Source organism: Alternaria hordeiaustralica (genome assembly GCF_023758085.1).
Source record: "Alternaria hordeiaustralica strain BMP 2776 chromosome Unknown scaffold_2, whole genome shotgun sequence".
Taxonomy (NCBI): domain Eukaryota; kingdom Fungi; phylum Ascomycota; class Dothideomycetes; order Pleosporales; family Pleosporaceae; genus Alternaria; species Alternaria hordeiaustralica.
In genome coordinates this window covers 850,318-875,879 of record NW_026056774.1, presented here as the reverse complement: position 1 = coordinate 875,879, position 25,562 = coordinate 850,318, and the positions used below count along the sequence as shown (strand labels likewise).

The 25,562-nt window shown below is 53.4% G+C and overlaps 7 protein-coding genes across 7 annotated transcripts; 1 reads left to right on the top strand and 6 right to left on the bottom strand.

Moving 5' to 3' along the window:
* Positions 1-318: 318 nt before the first annotated feature.
* J4E84_001754 (uncharacterized protein) lies at positions 319-3,056 on the top strand (the record flags this gene model as incomplete). Its single annotated transcript, XM_049384384.1, has 3 exons — positions 319-698; positions 745-1,580; positions 1,630-3,056. 3 exons carry the CDS (start codon positions 319-321, stop codon positions 3,054-3,056), a joined length of 2,643 nt encoding a protein of 880 aa, XP_049247740.1.
* Positions 3,057-3,574: 518 nt separating this feature from the next.
* Positions 3,575-5,623, bottom strand: TOM70 (TOM (translocase of outer membrane) complex component; the record flags this gene model as incomplete). Its single annotated transcript, XM_049384383.1, has 4 exons — positions 3,575-3,655; positions 3,711-5,126; positions 5,182-5,264; positions 5,314-5,623. 4 exons carry the CDS (start codon positions 5,621-5,623, stop codon positions 3,575-3,577), a joined length of 1,890 nt encoding a protein of 629 aa, XP_049247739.1.
* A 1,445-nt stretch (positions 5,624-7,068) lies between these two features.
* J4E84_001752 (uncharacterized protein) lies at positions 7,069-7,942 on the bottom strand (the record flags this gene model as incomplete). The annotated part of the gene is made up of 3 exons (XM_049384382.1): positions 7,069-7,374; positions 7,431-7,838; positions 7,895-7,942. The coding sequence occupies 3 exons, from the start codon at positions 7,940-7,942 to the stop codon at positions 7,069-7,071; spliced, it is 762 nt and encodes a 253-aa protein (XP_049247738.1).
* Positions 7,943-14,306: 6,364 nt separating this feature from the next.
* J4E84_001751 (uncharacterized protein) lies at positions 14,307-15,994 on the bottom strand (the record flags this gene model as incomplete). The annotated part of the gene is made up of 4 exons (XM_049384381.1): positions 14,307-14,401; positions 14,454-14,676; positions 14,738-15,510; positions 15,751-15,994. 4 exons carry the CDS (start codon positions 15,992-15,994, stop codon positions 14,307-14,309), a joined length of 1,335 nt encoding a protein of 444 aa, XP_049247737.1.
* A 2,896-nt stretch (positions 15,995-18,890) lies between these two features.
* J4E84_001750 (uncharacterized protein) lies at positions 18,891-20,315 on the bottom strand (the record flags this gene model as incomplete). The annotated part of the gene is made up of 3 exons (XM_049384380.1): positions 18,891-19,421; positions 19,508-19,613; positions 20,293-20,315. The coding sequence occupies 3 exons, from the start codon at positions 20,313-20,315 to the stop codon at positions 18,891-18,893; spliced, it is 660 nt and encodes a 219-aa protein (XP_049247736.1).
* A 281-nt stretch (positions 20,316-20,596) lies between these two features.
* J4E84_001749 (uncharacterized protein) lies at positions 20,597-23,677 on the bottom strand (the record flags this gene model as incomplete). The annotated part of the gene is made up of 1 exon (XM_049384379.1): positions 20,597-23,677. One exon carries the CDS (start codon positions 23,675-23,677, stop codon positions 20,597-20,599), a length of 3,081 nt encoding a protein of 1,026 aa, XP_049247735.1.
* Positions 23,678-23,954: 277 nt separating this feature from the next.
* Positions 23,955-24,959, bottom strand: J4E84_001748 (uncharacterized protein; the record flags this gene model as incomplete). The annotated part of the gene is made up of 1 exon (XM_049384378.1): positions 23,955-24,959. One exon carries the CDS (start codon positions 24,957-24,959, stop codon positions 23,955-23,957), a length of 1,005 nt encoding a protein of 334 aa, XP_049247734.1.
* Between the last annotated feature and the right edge of the window lie 603 nt (positions 24,960-25,562).

The window sequence follows — 25,562 nt, the reverse complement described above, 5'->3', positions numbered from 1 at the left end:
ACCGAGCCCCAGAACCACGGCTTGCGCGCCCCGCTGTAAAGCAGTAGACAGCAGTGACGTAAGTAGCTCCTCCCTTGTCGACCCCGTCACCCGTTGCACGGGCGGAAATGAGCTCTCCCAACAGGCGCGCCCGTCTTCACATGCTTCTGATGCCTCCCGCCCGTTTGGCTCAGCCCTGCATCGGCACACCTGCTCACACTACATGTATAGTCCCCGCCGACGACCACCACCGAACACCCCGGCTAAGGCTTCAGCCAGCGCTCCGACGCACGACACGCCCCACTCGCCCACCGCCGTCGCATTTATACCACGCCCACCATGTCGGCCGCAATCGATAACGAGGACCTCGAGGAGCTCTCCATCTCCATGCCCGCCCAGCGGCGAGGAGCGGGCGCGGCAAGCACCACCAGGGCCAATGACCATGCCGTCGCGCCGCCCACTGCGCTCGGTACAGCCGTGCAGGAGAGCAAGAGCAAGGACTCCAAGGCGAACCAGCGCCTCGGGCAGTATACCATAGTCAGGACACTCGGTGAGGGCTCGTTCGGTAAGGTCAAACTGGCCACCCACCAGGTCAGCGGCCAGAAGGTGGCGCTCAAGATCATAAACCGCAAGCGACTCGTTACTCGAGACATGGCAGGCAGAATAGAGCGCGAGATCCAGTACTTGCAGCTGTTACGGCATCCTCATATTATCAAGCTGTGGGTTATTCGTATGTTTGTCAAGTGACGTACTGACCACTCGCAGCTACACCGTCATAACTACACCGACCGAGATTATCATGGTCCTCGAGTACGCTGGTGGTGAACTCTTCGACTACATCGTCAACCACGGGAAGCTGCAGGAAGCCCAGGCCCGCAAGTTCTTCCAGCAAATCGTATGCGCCGTCGAATACTGCCACAGACACAAGATCGTCCACCGAGATCTGAAGCCAGAGAACCTCCTGCTCGATGACGACAGCAACGTCAAGATCGCCGACTTCGGACTGAGCAACATCATGACAGACGGCAACTTTCTCAAGACGAGCTGCGGAAGTCCAAACTACGCCGCGCCCGAGGTTATATCCGGAAAGTTGTATGCGGGTCCAGAAGTCGACGTCTGGAGTTGTGGTGTCATCCTCTACGTTCTCCTAGTGGGCCGACTACCCTTCGACGACGAGTATATTCCGACGCTCTTCAAAAAGATCGCCGCTGGGCAGTACAGCACCCCAAGCTATCTGTCCCCAGGCGCTACGTCTTTGATCAGGAAAATGTTGATGGTCAACCCCGTACACCGCATCACGATCCCCGAACTGCGGCAAGATCCCTGGTTCACCAAAGACCTGCCTCCGTATCTCGAACCACCTGCGCAAGACTTCTTCGACAGTGGAGCGGATCCGAATAAGGCGATCGATCCAAAGGCACTCGCGCCGTCGGCCGATGCTCCTCGTGTACAGGCGCTGCATGAGAATGTCGTGTCAAAGCTCGGCAAGACTATGGGTTACGCAAAGCATGACGTGCAAGACGCATTGGCACGCGATGAGCCTAGTGCGATAAAGGATGCCTACTTGATCGTTCGCGAGAACGAGATGATGCGGAAGAATCGTAAGCTACCCTCTCTGTTAACTTGTACGCGGCTAACAATCGGTCCTAGCCTTGTTGACGGGTCCTGAATGGGATCAAATGTCGCCTCCTACGCACGACAGTCATATGGATCGATTCCGGCCTCAGTCCTTGAATGCTGCTTCTCGACCCCAATTCATACCGCCATCGAACTCGGAACACGAACGGGCACGTCAAGGATCGAACGCTAGCAGCCAACTCGCAAACATAAGAAGTCCCGTGAGCACAGTCGCTATCTTGCCAAGCAGTCTCACGGAATATCACAAAGCCTACATGAAAGGTCACCCGAGACCACTCAGCAGGGTCCAAGACAACGATGGTCTCCCACCAACTCCAGAACAGACCGAAGAACAGAGGCAGATCTCAGCGAGAAGGCTGAAGCCAAACTTCCGTACGATGCCAGAAGCAGGCAGAAATAAGCCCGAGCCTATGACGAGTCTGCCAGCCAAGAAGCCTCGAGCGACCAAGTGGCAGTTCGGTATAAGGTCGAGGAACCAGCCTGCAGAGGCTATGCTTGCCATATTCAAGGCTCTGAAAGCCATGGGCGCCGATTGGGAAATACCTAAGATTCGGCGAGCAGGTGGCAGGAGCGGATCCCGCAGCCGCAGTACTTCTCAGAACCCTGATGACCGCTCACCGCCGAAATCGCGAAGCCATTCGCAAGATTCGATATCCTCACATTCATCGCACGAAGATCAGGGAGCTAGGGTAAATTCACCACATCGCGAGCCGCTTACCGTACGTAACAAGGACACGAACGAGCAGGAGTCGAGAGGTCGACAGAAGAGGCACTACAACCACACCAACGACTGGGGATACCACGTGCCAGAAGATCCATGGGTCATCAACGCCCGCTTCCGCAAAGAAGGCATGTTCCCACCCGGTGTCGCACATCCGTCTTCCACGCACTCGTCGCGTGTCGATCTCGCCAACGACCCCTCGGGGCTTCGCAGGCGCAGTTCCACCAACGCAAGTGCATCGAGTATCAGTCACGGCATAGAAGGCCTGACTCCATCTGAGCGTGCAAACTCCATCAGCGAAGAACACCCGTACCCGGACGAAGCAGTCTGGATCTACATGTCCATTCAACTGTACAGCATCGACCGCGATTTCTTCGTCGTAGACTTCAAATGCGCCGGCTACGAACGTCTCGTGTCTAACCTCGTCCGCGAAATCAAAGCGACCCCCTCCCTTGACACATTCGCACTCTCCTCAAGCCACCAGAACCCGCATCAAGACGGATGGGATGACGAGCAAGGTATCTGGCGCAGACTGGGTGAGGGTGAGCCGCTACCCGAGGACCTGGCGAATAAGCTTCGCGAGGGAGGAACGGACATCCTACGAGAGCGAACGGAGCTTGTTGGTGCTGGACGGCAGGAGGGAGAGAAGATTGTTACTAGTCCCTTTCCTTTCTTGGACGTCGCTAGTACCCTTATTCTGCAGTTGAGCGGGGAGTAAGTCATCAAGCATGTCATGACACGGATAGAGATGGCGTTGTTGGAACGACGGGATATGCATAGCACACGTTCCGTGAACGTATAGACCGCTGATAGAGGGCAAATGTACGGATGAGGCTTTGATACCAGTGTAGTATAAGTACACTCAATATATCTGGTTAGATCAACTATGTCGTTTCTATAGTGAACGGCACGTTTGTCTCGAAGAACAGTAGTAATAATCATCGTACATCAACAACCACTCATACATTTACAACTACACAACCACCAGGAGCAGGAGAGCTATCACATCAAAATAAACGCCCGTTGTTGTTACTCTCTTTTACGCATATTCCATTTCTCCCTCGGCCAACTCGGTTTCATGAAGGAGCTTTCCAACCTTCTGCAGTTCCGCACACTCGGAGTGCCCAATACTAAATACATCATTTTGGAACAAAGGGGTGAGAAGAGCGTAGAAGAGGGGGATGGAGAAAAGGTGTGTATCATGGTTTGATCGAAGGAAGGAAGGAAGTAGGGTGTTTATCGCATGCCGCCGAAGCCACCGCCAGCCGCGCCCATGGCACCTAGTCTCGAAGCGAGCTTGGGGTACTTTTCTTGCACCTAATAGCGAGAGTTAGCATTTGCTTCGGTGTGAAGTGTGGATCCTGTGGCTTACCTCAAGTTGTGTCCTGGTTGCCTCGGCGTAGCTGAGAGCGTTGACGATTTCGCCTTCTGTCCTCGACAGCTCGGCCGCACGCTCAAAGTACTTGAGCGCCTCTGTGACCTTCCCTTGTTGCAGCAGCAGCTGTGCCATGGTTGCGACAGCGATGTCGCATTCGGGGTCGATGATGAGCGCCTTCTCGCACAGCTTCTCGGCGTCGTCGAAGTCGTTCTTCCATTGGAAGAGCGCGAGCGCCTTGTTGATGAGGGGCAGGACGTTCATGCCGAGGGGCTTGCTGGTCTTCTCCATCTCGACAGCGGTATCGAACTTCTCGATGGCTTCCTGGTACTTTTGCTGGTCGAGCAGTAGTTCTCCGTAGTAGTTGTATACGTCGGGGACCTGGGAGAAGTTCTTCATGCAGCGGCGGAATGTGGCCATTGACGAGGCGATGCTGCCCATCTTGTATTGTGTGACACCGAGTTGGATGTGCGAGAAGATGAAGTCCTTGTCGAGGTCGATGGACTTCTGGTAGTCCTTTGCGGCCTCGCCGAACTCGGACTTGATGAAGTGTAGTTGTGCGCGGTGGTAGAAAATGTCGGGGTCGCTGGAGTTCTGTTCGAGGGCGGCGGCGAAGTCGGCTTCGGCAGCTTCCGGGTTGGCGAGCTCGAGGTGCATGCTCGCACGCTTGATGAAGCTCTGTGTTAGTGTGGGCTGGAGCTCGATGCTCTTGTCCATGTCCTTGAGCGCGTCTTCGTTGTCGCCTTTGAGGTAGCTAAAGGTTCCGCGCATGTTATACGCGAAAGCCTCGTGCTCACCAAGGTCTCCGAGCTCGACTGCGCGGTCGAAAGCTGCCGCAGCTTCCGTGTATCCATCGCCGGTCTTGGTGGCCATGGCCTTCAGACCCTTGCGCAACTGGCCCTTTCCGCTCTCCTCATCAAGCTCGGCGTCGTCCTCGAGGCCCTCTGGTGTTGGCTTCGGTCGGAAGCTCTGGAGGTAGTTTGTGACGAAAGTTGGGCTGGGCAGCTTCTTCTCCTTGGAGGCGAGAATGGCCTTGCCCTTGGCATCGGCGACCTTCTTAAGCAGACGCTCGACGCTCTGTGCGCTGCTCTCGTTGCGGAAGCCGTCGATAATGCAGCTCGCAGTGTAGTCGAGGAGGGCCTCGCTGTTGCGCTCGACCTGCTCGTATGCGTTCGCTCGTCGGTTCAGCGCCTTTACGTATTCGTTGTCGAGGTTGATGGCGGCGGTCGTGTCCTCAATGACCTTGTCCCACTCAGACATGGCATTGTAGCAGGCGGCGCGGTTCGAGTAGAAGACGGGGTCTTGCTTGCAGAGGATGGCCTTGCCGTAGAGGTCGATGGCGCGGTTGTAGTCCTTGGACCCGTAGGCCTTGTTGCCTGCAGCCTTGAGTTTTGCGGCATAGTCTTTGCGGTCCTACGGATCGTCAGTCATCGCCCTTGAGGGTGATTTTACAGGACATGTGTCGCACCTCGTCCGAGAGCGAGCCCACGCTGTTCTCGTCAACCTCTGGGAGCTTGTCTTCGGTTGTTTCTGCTACAGATGCCTTCTTCTCTATTTTCTCATCAGTGGACGTCCTTGTCAGAGAGCTGCATCGACCTACCAGACTCTGCAGACTTCTCTGGCGCTGAGTCCTTCTCGGCCCTCTCCTTTGCGCGCTTGCGCTCGCGTTGCCTCTTGCGCTTGGTCGCCGCTGTGTCTGCCGCGCTGTCTCTTGAATCATTGGAGAAGTAGTAGACAGCCCCACCAGCACCGACAACCAGTGTTATACCCGCAATCGTGTACACGACACCCTTGTTCTCTGAAGCCCAATTGCTCAACCGATCCCACAGCGAGTTGTTCGTGTCGACGGCAATTCGGACAGGTGGCGGCGAGGGAATTCCCTGTGGTACGGGTGTGTTTACTGGCGCCATCTTTTCCAAATCTGTGGGGGTGATTTAGTGGGATGGGTGGTTGTCGAGCACGCTCTGCTGTGCTGCTCAATGTTGTGGTGTGTTGTCGCAGATTTTGGCTAGGCAAGCTTGGATCAATGGAATTAACGTCAGCGCCCGCGCGGAACGTCATCATGGCCGTGCCGAAGAACCCCGTTGTGGACCCACACCTCACTCTTCCATCTCTTCTCCCTTCAGAGTACTCACAGTCTTGGTTTCTTTGGCTCATGCAAGCACTCTATTTCAGGGAAACACTAAACAATAGTCAGAAGTACATAATATAGAAGTCTTCCCTACCTAGGTATCTTTAGGAGCTGGCTGAATTTCATTTTTTTACTAGAATAGATTGCAGCGCATCTATCCAGTTTCTTCCTTGCATGAGGTACAAGAAATGAGAATGCTCAATCTCGCGCGAAGAGGAAGAACTTCCAGAAGTCGACTTCTTGCTCACCAGTTTCGGTCCGTGAGACCTTGGGCTTCCTGTTCGCGCACGACACAAGACCGGTCTCCAAGTATGTCCTGTCTGTGCTATTGCAGGCTGGTTCACAAGCTACGAAGTGGAGATGAACATTTGGTGCAGAGAACGTTTGGTGCAGACAAGAGGACTGCGACTTGGATATTCAATACCCTCATCACATCAGCTCAGCCAGACTACAATTTCACTACGATATGCAGATAACCGTGTTGCAGGGGAGACGGACTTCACCATTATGAGGAGACCACGGTATGCGAAGACCAGGTGGAAGGTGTTCATCAGTCATGTATGTGCGAGGCTGGTTGGGCTTTCGAAACCTGTTATCACACATGCATCATCATCCACAGGAAGAAGTTTAAGGGGGATCAAGACGCGGAAGCAAATTGCAGATCTCAAAGCGCTCAGGGGTCGCAAGGGCCAAAGCTGACGATATATCACACCCCGAAGTGGTACTGCTGGCGGACAGTTTCACTGATAGAACATATACATTATAACTATCCCAATACATCAGCCCATACACCATAGTCTGGCATAGCTGCGTTGACGGTACATTGGCATCGTGCCAAGTGAGCTCACCTACACATGCCCAAGTGATGTTACTCATCCGTGCAAGCTGTGCTTCAACCCCTACACCACACTCTCTACTATGTCCGAGACGATGGCGACGAAACAAACAGCGGACCACTCCGAGGCCAACTACAACCCGAGTACATTATGCAAGGAGTCTGGGATGATCGCATCTCTAAGCGCACAGGTTGGGGACTGCACTGGTCACGGACGTAAGACATATAAGACAGAGAGTGACCCGATTCTGGTTCCCAATTCCTTCTCAGGTGATCAGACATGCATATTCCTACATTTCTATAGCCTTTCTATCAATCATGAAATGCAGTCGGTCTTGCCTCTATCATAGAATCCGCGGATCGCAGAAGCAAGGGCTCTGGTAACACCTCTAAAACTTCTCACAAGCGGGCCTCATGTCCAGCTCATGTGTCCACAAACAAGGCTTCTGTTGATGCAGCCAAAGATACGTCTCACCAACAGCATCGGCGCTCATCTTCTTGCCCACCTTTTGATCTTCTCCGTCTTCATCTGCAATCGCACCATTACCGATCGTATGTACGACGTGCACGCCCTTCTCGCTCATCTCACGGGCCAGTGTCTGCGCTAATTGACGGACAGAGGCACGTCCAGCACCATATGCAGCGAACTGGGCACTGCATCGAAGCGCGCCGAGCGTGCCAGTGAAGATAAGCGTCTGTTGTCAAGAATTAGTATTGCATGCAACGAGCTAGTTATAACGATTCTGCTTACGCCCTTCTTCTCCCCTCCATCCATCAAGCCCGTCTCACCATGATCCGCAAAGAATCTCTTCAAACTCTCCTGCGCAAATGTGAACGCCCCTCCGACATAGGTCTCCAGGCTATCCTCAAAGTCTTCCCTCGTCTCTTCCAAGAACGGTTTCTTGCTTGAATGCTTGATACTGTATATCGCCAGCTTCAGGTTCAGCCCCCTGAAGCTCTCGTGTGCTTTGATGTCTGCAAATGCCTTCTCTAGAGATGCTTTCGAAGTGTCGCTTGGGAAGGCCTCGAGAACCGCATTTTCGTTGGCGGAGCGGACTGTAGAGATGACGCTTTGGAGATTTTCGGGGCGTCGGGCTAAGAGTGCGACGGCGAGGTTGCCATGGGCGGGTGATGAGAGGATGCGTGCTATTCCTGTTCCCTAGACGTGTTTCATTAGACGCGTGTGTTCGGTGCGGGGCCTGCAAGACGACTTACAGTAGCGGGTCCGGCTCCGATGAGAATTGCGAGACCTGATGGCGGCATTGTGGAGTTTGCTGAAGGTGTTTTTACGGTCTAACTCTTGTTCAGCGTATTGTGCCTATCTGTGTTGCTTTTGTTTTGTGGGTAGATATTTGAAGTTCCATCATTGCATCATACGCGGTAGTGACGTCTACGCTGAAAATCAATAGTTATTTCCGTTATATCCTCGAATGTTGGTAGGTAGAGCGTTGATCAACTTCAGCAGTACCTAGGTATGGTGAATCCAAATATTTACAGGGCCGACTGCGGCTGGATGGTCGGCACAGATATTTGATGCTCGAAGCCAGCCTGGGCAGAATATGACGTCATCTGACATAGAACAAACACCTATCAAGTCTATAGGAATAGCTACGATAGGTGGTGATTGCTTTCAATCGCCTTAGGGAGATCTATGAGTAATCGTACTGAAATGAATAAATGACAGTGAGGCTACATCTTACATGTCTGGATACTAATCTGTCCTTGCTATCTAGTTGTGAGTCCCTGTTCCCTGTCCAAGTCGTATTTGGGAGATTTATCTCGGTCCGTGTGGTTGTCGACAGCAAGACGCACTTCGCGATGCCAACATACTGGTTCTGACTATCGAATGCACACCTAGGTACAGTAGTCGTACGCGTACAGAGGGATTGGTAGGGTCCAGGGCAGTTGGATCCTACACCAGCTTAACCCAAATCTGCCGTACGTCCGGAGTCTTCGTCGTTCCTCACACCCCCTCATTCCTTTTGAAAGATCCATCGCGGTCCAGACCGACGCATACCCACATCAGGTCTTCAGATATTGGACCCAGGTCCACATTCACAGTGCCGGGTGTGTACTTCTGCATGCTGCAAAGCCGACATGAAGCCGAGATGGGCTCAGATCTCCCGAGGCAACGAATGTGATATCCAAAGAGAAGTATAATATCCGAATCCATGTTGGGAGTGGCTCAGGCTCGCACTCCCTAGCAGCTTGCGTGATAGATCGTTCAGAAAGTATAAACATGGTCTACTGTTTCAGCTGATGAGATACAAGCGATAACGTACCCTGTCCTGTCCTGCCAGACACTAACTCTTCATTGGAAAGACCGAACACTGACAAGAATTCATGCGGATAGTCTTTTTTGGGTACTGCACTCATAGAAATTGGTGCGCAGGTGCGGAGAAAGACATCTGGTGAGTGTCGTGTGTCGTGTCGTAGAGAAGAGACAGCCGAACCAGGCGTTCCCATTTCTGAGACTGGAAATGCTCGCGCGTTGGGGCCATCCTGATAATATTTATGGGCGTGCGCCGGAGCTAGTGCTTGTAGCGCTTGTGACGTGCATGAAAAGGCCATGTGCTCTCATCCCTGCAGACGCAAATGATTTCGACCCCCTTTGAAGCTCATTGGCCACTAACGACGAGCTAGCAGCGAAAGTGAGCAAGGGCGCGGTCGCTACACCTGTAAGGAAACCTAACATCCTACCTAACTACTCCTCATGGATCGTCGATAGCCCTTTCACATAGGGGCGCAGCCATGAAGCATCACGAAAATTGCAAAAGTCTCGATCCGGCATCCCTGTCCCCACCTCGTGTTTCACTCCAGCTTTCGCTCACCGATCAGGCCCCATGGACGAGACCTCCCCATTGGAACACCATGTCGTCACTGTCGCCATCTGCGCTCTTCTCCATGCCCATACAGCCTCAAGCGAGCAAGCCCTGCCGTACTGACCCGCAAGCTCATCGACGTGCCTTCGGGATCTCATCCGCTGGGCGCGGCAAGATCTCCCGGAGCGATGAGTACCAACGATTCAATTATATAGTCGCAGTCGCGGCTTCTCATCAATAGATGTTGGTGAATGCTCTAGATTCTGGAGCATGGATAAGCTCGGGGGAGATGGGAGCTATCACGCATTCGAAGAGCTCAGCATTCGAGCCCGCTACATTGAACGCCACAAATACTGGCGATCGTACCAAATCCTGCACGGAAAGTATCCCTTCGAAAGAGAAACTCGGTTTTCATGCGCAATATCGAGGCGCTTTGAAAGTGGCCATGGTTTGCTGTCACGCGCTGACCACCAGTGCTCACAGCCGGCCCATACGAATTACCGAGAGATATATGCTCAGGGCTGGGCGACCTTGTCCGGCCCATGCGCCACATTCCAAGCACGGAACATGCCTCTACTTCACCGACTACACGCTAGTGAGGATGGGCGGAACTCCCTCTTCAGCCTGTGCCGCAATTTAGTAGTACACCATCTAAGCTCACGTGTATTGCAACAATTTCGAAAGCCGTCCATTACACAGTCTACCATAGAAGGTCAGTTCTGGCGTCAAGTATACTCAGCTTAGCTGACACTGCGAACAGGCACGCATCAACCCAGCGATCCTTCTTTACACCGCAAATATAGCATTTGGAGGTTTAGGTGCTCACGGAAAGTATCGCCACGTCTGGATCGCTATCAATGCCCCGACGACGTTTACGCTCCCCTGTCCGTCCGTCGCACGAAAGCCACCTGCGAACGCAGCACTGGCAGGGTGAAAATTCCTTGAGGAATACACGCAGGCCCGATACAGAGATTGATCCGACCCCACACGACCCACGTGTGTGATTACAGGGCCCCGTGTCTGTAAAACGGTATCATGCCTCTTGCCGACTTCCCATGAGCTGTCATAGCCGAGCCGCTCGATTTTTGACATGATGCAAGCGATCAAGTCTGGGACGCGCCGCAAGGCTGAGTACAAACGATCGTATTGTATTCAGAAGCGAGCTAGGCGCTACAGATTGCGTAGTCCCCCTAACATATGATGGGCCGACTAGCTGCATATTCATGCAATATGTACGCCCGTTATGAAGGCCTCTGTGGATCCAGCTGATCACTCATACAACATTCGGCACTAAACCGATGTGCAGTCACAATATCTTCACCAAGGCACGCCATGAGGCTACAGTAGAGACGCCGACCTAGTCATGCACAGTGCAGTACGCTGTTCTCCAAGCGCTCTAGCTCTTCACTACCTGCGTGTGACAAGCGAACGGCCCGGCAGCGGATGTGTCATATTCGTAACAGGCAAAGTCAAGTCGTCCTTAGCGGTGAGCTAGATCTCGATGCGGGAGCCATCTAATGAACCTAAGAATTCCCGGGAATCGAAGACATGGTGAGTGAGTGAGAGCGATGGATGCCTTGGCTATCAGCGGATAGCCGCACCATACGCTCAATCAAAGGTGGACAGATCATAGCGCGATTACCGGCAGTGTTTGCTATACGTACACGGTGTAGGTAACATCCCTCGGGATTCGACTACTGCAACCCCGGGCCCAACGGATGCGACACTAGGATGTGTTGGCATGGGAGGGGTGGAAACACTGTATATGCTGGCTACGCCAATAGCAAGAAGCCACCCTCGTAAGCTGAAAGCTCGGCAGCGCATCTTTACCTATTGAGCCAATAGAGCGCATATGTCGGCAGACCCTGACATGCTTGAAAGCTGCGCAGCTCAACGTGGTCGCAGATGGGCGGTTCCGAGGCGTCTCGCATTGGAGCTGCACCGAGGCCTCGACCGCTGCTGCCCATATTGCAAGCATTACGCTGGCATGACATCCTGTTGCAGAGGATTCCGGTGAGCCACAGGCGCTGTCGTGAGTGGTAGTGGTTGTGTTGGATTGTAGGCTGTGCCTTAAGCACGGTGAAGGACGAAGGCTCAATAATAAGGTACATGGATCCTTGTCATCACCATCGCAAATCGCGGATTAGGTCTCAGATCAGAAATTAGTATGCTTGATCACATGCTTGCACCGCACGAGTGGAAGATGAAGATAAGATCTGATGAAGATATGAGGCCTGTCCGTTTCAACTCACCTGCATATGCAGGAGCTGGGCGGATAGTGACTACTTGGAATCCCTGACAATTATAGGTTCGACCGCATAGGGCTGATGGGAATAGGGAAAGTCCTTGCTCTCCATCGGGCGGACTGCTTGAAAGGATTGCATCCACATGTCGAAGGTTCGATGTGCGGCACGAACATCTGTCAATATCAGAGCCACGTTCCGAGGATCTGCGCATCGCATCGCCTCGCTTTCTGCCACCGGCATGCCGCCTACGCGAACTTTGAGTACGATCATTACGGTGGATTGTGTGGCAACCATGGGCCCACATGATACTCCCGAAGAACGTCCTACCAGTAAGCAACTCTCCTCAGCACAGTGGATAAGTTGGTGGAGGGCAGGAGACCCAATTTCGCCCGTGTGGCGAAGCTTCGATGCGTTCCGCTGCCTCCCCCCGTGAGCGTTAGACCCGAGTCGCAGGGTGGTTCAGTGAGGATTTGCCCACTGTCATGGCGGCTGACTGACAGGCATTAGCGTAGAGGGCATCAGGTGACGAATCACGATAAGACGGGGAGGAGACACATAGGTACATGGTCACCCACCCACTCGAACCGTCCATGCTAGCGGGAATGGTTTTCGGCCCTGTTCCAATGTTCCGGCGAGCTAAAGTCGAATGTCAGTCTCTCGTTAGCAAGTGCGGCTCCGTCAGCTCTAAATTCACACACCGTGACAACGGCGGCGTGCGATTACGCGATAAACGTCTTCAAGAGATTCCCATTGATCGAGAATGAGGTATAAGAACGCCCACCTCAGGCTCACTCCTGAATCGCATCACTACAACTGCCATTACATTTACATTTACAACGCCACATACATCGAATCAATACGAAATATAACTAGTTCATTTTGAGCCTGACCACTGAGCGGAATACACTGCAATCGACGTATCGAACATGACTTCTCCGGTACTCAGCGCGAGGTCCTCGTTTGACAGTCTCCACAGCAGCTCCTCGTCCAATTTCAGTTCTCCTGATCAACTTCCACCGGCAGTAACGGGGCCCATGGTATGGCAAGGTGATGGACTCCAACCAGCTGAGTACGTAGTCAAACTTACCGACTGCGATATTCGGAATGTGAGGGCGGCCATTATCAAGTTCAAGCGTGAGTGCAAAACCAAATTACTCAGTTCTTCTTCTACGAGCCGATGCTGATTCACACCTTTAGTCACTGGTCTTCCGCGGACAAAGATAGATCAGAAAACCTTTGATCTCGGCAGCCCCAAATTGGCTAGTAAGCTCTCATCAATCAGCAAAGAGCTTCACCAAGGCACCAACGTGGTCGTACTCCGGGGTCTTGATAGTGCTTACCTCAATGACGAAGAGGCCGTAATTGCTTTTGCGGGCATATGTTCCTACGTCTGCCCAGAACGAGCAACAGACGCCTATGCGAATCAAACGCTGAGTCACGTTCTCGACGCCACCAGGAAGAGAGTTCCAGACGACTGCAAAAACCTCGGTCTCGCTGGGTCCAAAATCACTGCAGCGATGGATTTCCACAGTGATCGCTTCTCCGGCGATGTCATTGCTTTGTACGTGCGCAACGACGGCGGGCCAGAAGCTGGTGGCGAGCAGTTCGTTGCGAGCTTTCCAAGAATCTATAACGAGCTTCTTGAAAAGGACCCAGAAGTGCTCGAGACGATGGCCGAGCCAAACTGGCCCTTCGAGCTAAAGCAAAAGTAAGCACGGCTTTCGTCGTATCTGATGTCTAGAAGTTTTGCTAATTAACTTCAGGGATGGGGCGCCTTACCTAGAATTAGGACCTACCCTCTTCTTCTCCAAGGGAAAACCCATGTGCCAGCTAGTCAAGGCCCCACTACTTGGTACTGATAGCATCCCGCGTGACCCTAGCATGCCCAGGGTCACTCGGAAGCAGCTGCACGCAATGCACGCCGTTGAAGAGCTAGCCAAGCGCTTCTGCACGAAGGTTGACCGGGAACAAGGCGACATCCAGTTTCTCCATAACCTGTCCGTCATGCACGCCCGTGCAGAATACCGCGGTGTTGATGGCAAAGCTAGTACCCGGCACCTATTGCGCCTGTTCCTCCGCGACTCCACAAATGCTTGGGAGAAGCCGGCTAGCTGCCGCAACAACTTTGACGACCCGTTCACTCCCGGCAGACCTCAGAGCCTCCCTGTTTTTGACACCGACCCATGGCGCAACATCAGCGGACGCGAGAGCCACGGCTAGCTACTTCCGTATCTACTAGACTTTACGGAGTAAAGTTCTCCCAAGGGCGCAAATGGTGGCAGAAATGACTTGAGCAAATTTGGCATGCGTTCCGCAATGATGACAGAGAATGACAGCGCTTTCCTGTGTTCATACTTTTTTGTTTTTGGCCTGATTTAGTATTCCCCTGTTGACTAGACTGACGGTAGACGTACTCAAATATTCATCACATTTGCCTCCCATTTCTCTCCACAAAACCGCGATCCGCGAAACAGGCTAGAAAATGACTCGCGAATGCCATTCAATGACTGGGTATCAAAAAACAGAGGGGAACAACATGACACGAAGCGAACGCGAACGTTACGCTCCAGCTTCCTTGAAAAGCTTTACGATCCATTGACTAGAGGTGGACCAGTGCGTTGCGGCAAACCCGGTAAGCGGCGGCTGGAAGCGATCTACGCTGGTTAACAAATGACTTGCAGTAGCGGATCTACGGTACCAACTTACCGGGCTTATTTCGGTCAAATAGATTGGCGATGGCTGTGACATATGCGAATCCTTCTGCATCAATATGACCTCGCTCCCGGAGCTCGTCCGGATTGTCGCGTGCTAATTTGAATGGGGAGTAGCCCCGAAGAATGCAGCGCCAGTGGTACAACAGCACTGGAAAAGCGAATTCCCACTTCTTGATCTGAGTGGTCACCACGTTGCTGACCTGGTTCTCGAGCAACTAGCAGAGTTAGAGCGGTCAGAATCTGTAAAGGAAAAATGAGATAGTGACGTCCACTTACTGTGCCGTTCTTGGACTTGATGTAGTCTTGCGCACCGTGATGGATGTACTCGAGATTCCAGAAGATGACATAGAATGCCAGAAAGAGCTCATACCAAGGCTTGATCCTGGGCCTGAAAATCAGCGCCACTAGTTCCTTGACGAAAAGCTTTTCCAGTTTGCGAAGGTATTTCACAGCCGCGACATCCATTTGGTGGGTTATGGCGCCAGGGAGTGGGCGGTCGCATGAGTTGCGGTCGTAGGCTTCGTAGTCGCTACGGCCGAGTCGGCGATAATCGTACTCGCGAATGCCAGGTATGTTCTCCGAGAAGACGGAGCCATATCCTTGGGATACGACGGAAAGACATTGGAGTCGCATTGCGAGATCGAGGACTTTGCTTCCGTTTACCCTTCGCATGCGTACCACCTCCTGGTAAGTATGATAGGCGACTTCGTCCTGCCGAATGCGAGCAAATATCCACTCCTCGATCGCTGGCTGAAGGCTGGAGAAGTAACGTTCGTAGGCCTGAACGAGATTCGCAGTATCGTATATGGCGTAGGCCGGTTGTTCGACAGACGGAACCTGTCCATCCCGGTTGGACCAGACGGACGTCGCGACATCAAGCGGGCCGCGCGTTGGGCTATAAGGCCGGAAGGCGATACGCATAGGCTGTGCGTTCGGTATAGGACCGTAGCCAGGGAGATTCCAGATGATTTCCATCTCGTAGAGTTGACTGTTGTGTATCCAGTCGTAACCAAGGAACTCGGCTTCCTCTTGGTGCTCGCGGCCATTGCCTGTCTAGTTGTGAGAAGCAAACAAGCAGCAGATGTTGCAATGACTTACAACGACGTATAAGACTAGTGTCTTCGAGATGCTCCCTGTAACAGGGCTCGCGAAAGGATCGGGCGTGGCCTGTGATCTTCTCACACTTTTCACACGGATCTCCTTCGTCACACTACATTCGTTAGTCTTGCACTGCGTCATGTTGGACATGCATACCCCTGATTTGTAGAATCTACAACGAACGCATATACGCTTGGTCTTGCGCATGGTGTGGGTCTTCTCCCTCTGTCTTTCCTGGAGAGGGCCCTTCCGCTTGGACACCTTCAGCTTCTCCTGGCGCTCAACGAAAGACGAAGGAACCTTGGCTGCTTTCTTCTTTGGCGGTGGTCTATGCTGAGCCAACAAATGGGTGGTTGTCTGATCGACTGGGACCGGCTGCCGTGCGTAAAGTTCATGATCAGGTGGTGCTTCAGCGACGGCCCATTCCCGCGACATGGTCTGAGGAGGCTCGTAAACAGTAGGCGCATTGGAAGTTTCGACGGGGTTCATGGGCCAAGGGATAGTAGATGTGCTATGGTGCCTCGTATCTGGAGCTCGGGTGGTAACAGCGTCGCCAACATGACCAGAGTACTGCTGATGCGCTTCCCACCCGACATCATGCTGCAATGGTACCTGTGGCGCGTGGTTCGTGTGCAGCAGAACAGTCTGCGGCTGTGAATGCGAGAGTCGTGGGACTGGAGGTAGCTTCTGAGCATGATTCGAGTACGGTGGGTCTACCGTATTGGCGGGGGACTCCTGGATGATTTAGTCGCGAACCTAGTGCAGGGCACAACATTGCTTGTGTGCACTTACTGACGAAACGCGCAGCTCGTTAAAGCGCTCTGTACTGCGAAAGACGTGATCCTGCGAAGCCAAGGGTAATGCGTGCCCCAGATCCAGCGCCGGCTGGTGCTGGTACTGGTGTTGGTGCTGATAGTGGCGCGGGATTGTGGGAATTTGGTGCGGCACGGACGCGCTCCCCTCAGCATCACAATAGGGGACGGTCGAGCGCGTCGTGTAGTTCTGCTCAGGTCCAGCGTGCTGCCACTCCAGAGGTGCCTGTCTGACGTAACCAGACCAAGCCGTTGGAGCAGACTGCGGATGCGTACCAGCGGAGTCTACTCCGACTGCCGGGTACTGTAAGAATTGCGCCGTTGACGGGCCGGCAGCGTACGAGTCGTGGCTGGGAGCATGATGCTGCTGCCATGCGCCCAAGCCATACAAAGGGTCGTGGTTGCTTGTGGGGAAGTCCTGGTAGTGCGAGGGAGTTTGGGCGGCATTCCTGTACTGCGAACTGGTGGTAGACATGGAGGGCTGCGGCTGACTGCGTACAACTTCAGAGGACGTGTCGCGAGGGTGCGTGTCGCTCATTCGCTTAGAAGTAATGGGCAAGATCCGTGTAGCAGGGAACGATGGCGGCCTGGGCCGTAAAGCAAAGCCGGTACGGTAGATCGTTGCTTTTCGAGTTCGATGGTAGGAAGGCTCGAGGAGGCACCAAAGGCAGGTCGAGAACCACACTGGTTCATTGTGTCGGTGCCATGCATGTCTTAGCTTCCGTTAGGGCTGCATCTCCCCGCGAACCTGCCTCGCGTACCAGACGGACACACAACCTTCATCTTACTTCTGCATCTGCGCCGTCTCTTTGTTTACCGCTATCGGTCGCTGCAATTGATTTCGTCTTCTTCGCTGTAGTACCGACTAAGTTTGCCACCTGTAAGTCGTATCGATGTCCTCCATGAAGGAAATTCGCTTACAAGGCAGGCGGCCTACCTTTCGACAACGGGATCTTATCCCGTCCAATGCCAGCGCTGTATTCCAAGCAACATACAAATGCGGGTATGATGTCTCAACTCGCTTTATGCACAACTATGCGTAATGGCAGTGCGTGCTTATCGTAGACAAAGAGATGTTGGTAGCATGTCTCTCCTGAATGCATGCGTACTCTGTTGCGAGATTGCATTGCTTTAAATGACCTGCATATTGAACTTCGATATGTTTCCCCAGAACGAAGTTCGTATTTGCAGTGCTAGTAGCCGAGCAAAGTCATGCTTTTTCCATCTGTAGAAGGCGTACGCCTAGCTACTTTAGATGACCTGGACCGAATCTCGCTTGTTGCGGCTGCTGCGTTCTTTTCTTCGCCTTCTTTTCAGTTTCAACGCGTCAATTACCAGACATTTCCATCTGACACTATATCTTCCTACTTTGTTCAGTACGAGAAAGCCTTAAGAGATCCTGCATGCGTGGTGCTCGTTGCAGAAGATAATATTCAAGAAGACGAGTCTGAACACGTGTACGAAGCGTTGCGAGAGTCCTTCAAGTCGGTCCTTCCGACACGGAGAAGTATCGTAGGAGTATGCAGTATTCAGCTCAAATCAGAATCAGCATATATCCATCATTTCCAACCCAAAGACGTGCTTGCTGGCGTTGCTGAGCGACTGGATGTCCCTGACCTCGAAAGAGATCAAAGTACTGAAGCCGTGGAGATCTATAACGCAGTCACGCGTCCAGCAAAATTGCAGTATGCATAACTGACGTATCTAGACGCAGATTGCTGACAGCGGAGAATAGACATCTAGAGGGCAAAATGCGCCTCTGTACTTTAGCAGTGGCACCCTGTTATTGGCGAAGAGGCCATGCAGGAAGACTCGTGAGCTACTGCACTCAGCTAGCAGATCTCGACGACGCGCTGTTGGTAGGTCTGACTGGCTCAGAGAAAGCATCTCGGCTAATGTTGTCCAGGGAGTATCCGCTACGCCTTGTGGTGCCACGGTGGTTTCAAAAGCCGGGTTCCAGGAACGAGACTATGTTCGTTACACGCCCATGACGACGGCGCAACCAGGCACTATGCATACTGCTGGCTTCGAGCTTTGGTAAGACCAACAGACCGAAAGTGCGTGCAGAAGAAGCGCTGACTCCAAGTTTGTACTGCAGGATCGGGGTGCGCTTGCCCGGCGGTAAAGTTGACTCCGTCAACATCGCGACATGCTCGGAGAGTCCGACTACCTCGCAGTCAGCAACATGATCGGTGTGAGATCTTGGCAATCTGCAGCCACGTTGGGCACTGGGGCCGGGGCGTAATGTGTGGTGAGGTCGACACTAGACTCATCGGTGCGGATTATCTCGTCGGGCCTGCAGTTTCCGGTCAGGCAGGCGCGAGTAAGCTTAGAAGGAGTAGACGCGAGATCGCATGGAGAAGGCGTTGAGTAAACATCTCGGAAATAATTAAACTGTCATTATACCCATCGACCCTTCCATATTGGTTGCGGATACACTCGATTGATCCTGTGACTACACAATCGGTCACGATACGCACCAGTAACCCAAAGAAGCATGCACGTAGAGCGTCGCATCATCAGGACTTGCTCTTCTTCGCCTTACCCTTGGTTGGCTTCTCTTCCTCCTCACCGTCATTCTCATCCTCGTCATACGTCTTCCGCTTGCCAGCGCCGGCAACCCTCGATGACTTCCTGGTTCCCTCTGTCCTCTCCTTGGCTTTCGCCTTAGGAGCGGCTGCCTTCTTTGGCTCAGCAGACTTTGCCGCACCCTTAGCACCAGCTTTGGCGCCAGTCTTCTTCGCACCAGTGTTGGCCTTGGGCTTCTGTGCGCTTGGAGGGGCCTCCTCTTCTTTATCCTCTTCCTCAGCCTCGTTGTTTTCCTTCTCTTCTTCGGTATCCTGCTTCTTCTCGTTCTCCTTGTCGTCTTCTTCCGCAGGCTCTTCGTCTTCCGCTTTCTCTGGTTCTTCCTCCTTCTCTTCTTTCTCTTCGGCCTTCTTCTTGCCTTTGGACTTTTGTTGTGGGGCTCCCTTCTTCGGTTCGTTCTTGCTGCCAGCCTCGTTCTCGTAGCCGCCGCCCTTCTTTTCGTACTCTTTCGAGAGCTTGCTAGCCTACATATCGCGTCAGTCTATGCACGAAGCAATGCGCACTATCGCATTCGTTGAGGACATTAAGAAAGGAAGCCACGCAAACTCACCTTCCAAGCACTCCATTGTCCCTTGCCACCACCGTCCTTGTTGGTCTCGTTCTTCACGTCCTCCTTGACCTTCTCCCTCAACTTGGGATCCGTTGGCTTTCCTTTGCTAGATGGCCTGCGCAGAAGAACATCATAGTCAGCATTTCATTCAAAGATATCCTAACTTCAAGCCGACAGCGACAGCGACAGCGTGTGACAATGCGCGTACTGGGCGCGAACAACAACGCGGCGCATCATCACCATCGCGATCGCAACCGCGGTCGCAATCGCAATATGAGAACAACACCAAATCTACATACATTTTCAATATCTATCACCGAGAATTAAGATGCCAGGCGAACGTGCGTAGTAGTAGTAAAGCAGCTGATGTAAAAAAGAGGCAGACAGGGTAACAATCCAAAAGCGCGTCGCAGTCGCGTGTCGCCAACTATGTACCTGGCAGGCTGGCACAAGCGGCAGGATCTAGCGTCTTTTTGTTTTGATACGCAGTTAGCAAGGGCATGACATCACGACTCCTGAACATGGGCAGTCCAGCCATCTCACAACAACAACAATCATGCACGTGCGCAGATGCCGTGGTACCACACCCCCTCTTTAGTCGTGGCTCCAGGCGCGAGGGTTCGACGCTTCCGATTTCCAGGGGCGATTTATGCACACTATCGATTTGCTTGGCAAGGGAAATGGACTTGGGGAAGTTTAAATCTCGTGTGGCGTAACGCTTGATACGGGGGAGATGCGTTTGTGGAATGTGTGCAGGTGGAGCGTCCGCGCGAGATTTCGATTACCCAGAAATGGGCGGTTGTGGCATCACGGGAGTTACACTCATGGCACAGCTGCTCTCGCTACCAGTCAAAACACATCTTGGTTCCAACTCGAGGTATCTCGAGATGCCTCTTTCGGTGGGGCAGGTCCGCAGCGCATGGAGAGATGCATTGGGATAGATAACAGGATAGAAATACGGCTCGTTATGTTCATGTGTGTAGTGACAACAGGCAACCCGCTAATAACGCGACGACCAATTATCCACAGGCGACGCTGCGTTCATTTCTGTTCGCTCGCTTTGCCGGTACTCCCGTTTCCCGCCTCGCCTCACTGCTCATCGCGCTTGAATTTCTTATCAGCCTCTTTGACTATTCTTTCCGCCTCGCCCATGATGTCGCTGCCTACCCTCCATCCTCGCAGTATTACGCCCTGCTCAGAGAGAACCTGCTCTGCATGTGCCCATCTCTGCCGCCATAACTGCTCCTTCTTTGTACCGTACTGCTCGCCTGCAGCACCACCCAGGGTACTACCGGTGCTGGTGCGGTTGATGCCCTGCCGTGGCGCTGCAGTAGAGAATGGCTGAGACGTTTGCGCAGATATGGCCTGAGGGCGACTGTGGTAGGGTATGGAGGGGGCGTTCTGCCACGCTGAAGATGCTTTGGAGCTTACGTACGATGCTGCGCTTGCAGCTGAATCGCGGTTTCCGCGTCGAGGTGGAGGTGGAGGCGGGCCTTTGCGAACACCAGTTACATCCAGACTGGAAGCATTGGAGCCGGGCTCCTCTGTTGAACGCAGTGCGGGTAGATTACTGTAGACAGACCACAACTTGTCGCGAGCCATACCAGCGTATGACTGCTGGTCCTCTGACGCCTGGCTCTGGTAGCTCATAGATGGCTTAGGTCCCACTGGAGGCTTGGAGAGTGCTGATGTGTTTGCGCTTCTTGAAGCACTGACTTGCTGTGCAAGCGGACTGGATTGAGTGACAGCCGCTGAGGTTTTTCGGGGCTTAGGTGGTTGCGGTCGCGGGTTGGAAGTGGATTGCGCATTGAATGATTCCGTCGACGGGCTCCTTAAAGCGACTGGCTTCTTAGGAGGCGGCGGCGCAGACTTCATACTCGCGTTCGAGGCGACTGATGAGCGATGTCTTTCGTTGTCGGCTTGAGTTTCACTATTGAACTTCCTCAGCGCGGGTGAATCATTTACCTCATCGTCGGAGGATAGGTCTATCAGATTGTTCGAGGAAGCTTGTTGTGATGTGGTGTGCGGAGAGGACTTCCTATTAGGCAAACTTGGACGCTTGTTGTTCTCCGCATCCATGTCACGTAATGAGGCTGCAATGGCAGCTTTCAGTTCAGGGTCGTGCTCTTCAGATGGCGGTCGAGCCTTAGTCGAAGCTGCCGAGCTACCACCACTGTTACGTTGTGTCGATGGTGTTGATGAAGAGTGGTCGCCTGGTGAGGACCCGGTGGAAGGATCAAAGAAGCCCGGGCTATCTGTCGTGGTGACGTCGCGGATGAAAACGGCGACAACTCGCCCAGGATTTTCAAGCACGAAATCGGTATAAACCTCCAGATCCGCCTCGCCACTATCTCCGATTAGGATGAAGTTTCGTTCTGGGAAGTCTCTTGCGATCTTATCCAGAGTGACCTTCTTTCTCTCTGCCACGGGCTCGAATATGCCTTGGAGCATACCGCTGTATTGCTTCAGGTGGAATGAGCCTGGTGGTAGTCCAGCTAACTCAAAGTATTTGGAGATGACAGGATATAGCTGCCAGGGCGAGTTGGAGACATAGTGGAACTTGACTCCCAGCTCCGCCATTCTGTTGTACCACTCTCTGACACCATCGATGGTGAGATCGACTAGGTCGCGGATGAAGACGTTGCGAAAGATTTCGCGAGCGCCGCTGCCAATAGCGGAGTGCTTTATTGTGTCATCAATGTCGCTGATTATGCTGATACCCTGCGAGGCAGTGACAATCACTTCCTCGGTTGCCGATAGCTTGTCTGATGCTAAGATGCGAACGTGGGTGGGTACGAAGTCCAAAGCCGCGCTCATACTGAAATGGCCTGCAGCGTCGGTGTATACGGTCCTCTGTTTCGATATGTTCTCATTGTAGAAGAAGACACTGATGGGAGTATTGGCCATGGGTATCGCTAGGAAATGTCGCAGCCGAGCCATCAACCGAGCGTTGGCTTCAGCGAGTTCTGATGGGCTCATCTCCGACGGCTGGTTCCATGACCCTCTCTTCTGCAACGGTTGAATACTGGCTTCGCTTCTCATGGAATCCTTGGATGTGCTGTGAGCGAGCTGGTGGGTCCTGCCGTTGTTCGGCCGCGTGCTGTTCCCACTCTCTGTCCGGTATAGCTGCGTGTCGTCCATGTCCTTGGCTGGCCTCTCGCTGTAAGCACCGCGTGCTGCAGCTCTTGCCTCTCTCTCGCCCCTCCGTAGAATTTCCTCGGCCTCTCTAGCTGCCATGGCTTCGTCTTGTTGGGCGTCGCGCAGGTGGGCTCGTTCGCGGAAGCCATGCCGTTGCGGACTCGTATCGCGACTACTCTCCGCGGATGAGTTGGGCGTAGCAGGTGCCTGTACGCCGACTAACTGCCGTGCGAGACCGATGAATAGCCTCTGCTTCCGTGACATCTGCCCCCTGTGTGGCGAGTATATCCAGCCGCGCACATCGACGTCGACGACCGCGTTGTCATCCTCGTAGTTGTTCCATTGCTGCTTCCAGAACTCGGCATCGCCGGCGCCGGTCGAGTCTCGAACGTCGCGCCCTTGGCCTTCCGTCTCTTGGATGGTGCCTGGCTGTGCTTCTGGCTTCCGCTTAATGTGTCGCCGGGCATAGCTGGGAAAGAGTATCATCTCCTCCCGCCCGCTTCTAACGACGGCGGCATCTGGGAATCCGCCTGGTGTATCGTCCTCGTAGTCATATTGTGCCTCCTTGCTACTCCAGTTGGAGGCATATTGCTGCGTGTACGTCTGCCGGAGTTCGTTCGCGGCCTTGAGATAGCCCGCCAGCTTCCGTCTCCGCGTGCCAGGCTCTCGCGCCTCGTAGCTCTCTTGGTACGTCATTGCTTTGTTGCCGGAAGGTGTAGTTCCCGGACGCGTGGCTATCTGCTGTCGTCGCAGCCTCGCAGCATCTTCGAGATAGCTGCGGCCGCTCAACCTCCGCGTGTAGCCTCGTAGGCGCTGAACAATACCCTGCTTCCCCTGCGCCTTGGCAGCCTGGCGGTAGACGATGTATTTGTAGATGCGGGCCTTGGCGCTGTTCTTGAGCGAGTGGAGCGTGTCGTGGCGGAACTTGGAGAGGTGAAGGCGCGCGCGTGCTCGAGTCCGGGGGAAGAGGAAGCGCAGGAGGGACGAGGGACCGTGGGCGGCGGGCTTGCGGCGGAAGGGCGATTTGGGCATTCAGCCGACTCAGCGGGCTGCAGCTGTCTGACTTTGCTGGACGAGGGATTGCGCAGGCTTCGAGGCACCCGATGCATGTTCTAGGCACTATGATGCTCCAATTCGGCTGCCGGTACGTCATGTGTGGAGGTGCCTGCGCCTCTAGTCTCAGCCACATGTCAGCTGGCCCCTGGGTCTGGCAACACGGCACCGTCTTTTGCAATTCACCATACAGCTACGCATCAAGTTTCTTGGTAGTCTTGTCTTCTCTAATTCTAGGTTCTAAATCCGCCAACCTTCAGCGCTTCGACAATGCCGCATCAACCGCCTTGCTGATATGTGGGACATCCTTCTCCAGTGCATCGATAATCTCATCCCACATCCTTGCACTCAGCTCCTTCATCTCAGGCCCTGCCAGGCTCGGTGGAGTTGGCTGAATGCTGTCCTCTTTCCAAAACCTGCCATGTACACTCTCCCCCTGCGTGGTCCCACTCAACACCATGTTCGCAGCAGAAGCCGCAGATCTCATGAACAAGAAGATGAAGAAGAACGCCAATATGTGCACGCCAGGAAAGAAGCGGTCGCGTCCCAAGTCGGTATTGACCCAACCAGGGCAGATGCTGGTAATGATCACATCGCCTGAAGATATCTCTTCGGCAAGCTTGTTCGTAGCGTACATAAGGAAGACCTTGGAGAACTTGTACTGGCTACCCTCCTTGTGGTTTTCTTCTTTATTGTAGTGCTCGAGTACGCTGGGCTTTTGCCGGACTTCTGGTGGGACAACAGCGCGTTGGTGCAGACCAGAGTTGACAAACTCCAGGACTGGAATTCTGCCAGTGTGCTGTTGGGATTCCTTCAGTTTTGGTAGAAGCAAAAGGGCCAAAAGTGTTGTAGACAGTGTGTTGACCTGTATGTCCTCTTCCCATCCATATCTTGATTGTATGAACTTGACTCGCCAAGCACCAGCGTTCAACACAGCTATGTCGAGATGGTCAAGCGCATTTGCGCGGTTGGCGAAAGCTTCTACGCTGTCATACGACATCATATCGAGTTCCCAAACCTCCAGCTGATCATTGCGTCCGAGCCGAGCCTCCAGAGCCGATTTCGTGGATTCGCCTTTGTTCACATCGCGCGCAGCAATGATGACTTTGGCGGCACCCAATTTCGCAAACTTGAAGACTGCCTCTACGCCGATGCCTGAAGTCGCGCCAGTCACAATGATGTTTCTGCCAGTGTAATCTTCATGGACCTCTTTTGGTGGTGTGATCCATTTACTTTTGAAGACTCTGAATATGCCAGCCATCGTGGATGAAAAGAAGGTGAACAGTCTACCGATGGGTGGGAATGTAGGGTACTGTGGCAGAGACGGATATTAGAAGTTGACTACGTATGTTCAAAAAGAGCAATTACAAGATAGAACTCGAGAAAGAGAGCGCAAATGCGAGATTGAGGGTTGCCCTGGATGGAGCTCTGGTGCGGCGTAGCTCAGCTCCGATTCGTCCACCGGTATTGTCTAGTTACCCTGACTGCACGACGCGTACTAGGTATCAAAGCGAGACTGTGTGAACTCAAATAGATCGAACCAAGGTCTCCAGTACACGATTATAAGAAATAGATCGTTGTTCAAGGATGAGTTGATCTGGATGTTGAGGGCTTCGCGGAAGCTTCTCCACTTGAGTGGACGGATGGGTGTCTTCGGATGAGGGCCCTCTGCAAGCACCCCGAAATTCAGCAGAGAAACCACGTATCTTGAACGGTGTACCTGAGTGATGGGGTATAAGTGATATGTGGATAAAAGACGGATGGATGCAAGACGTCTTTCCCATCCAGAGTTCATGACTAGCGGGGCTTGGCATACGTGAGTGGTTGGCGATTTCGGGCAGCGTCAACGACGTAAACACGCGAG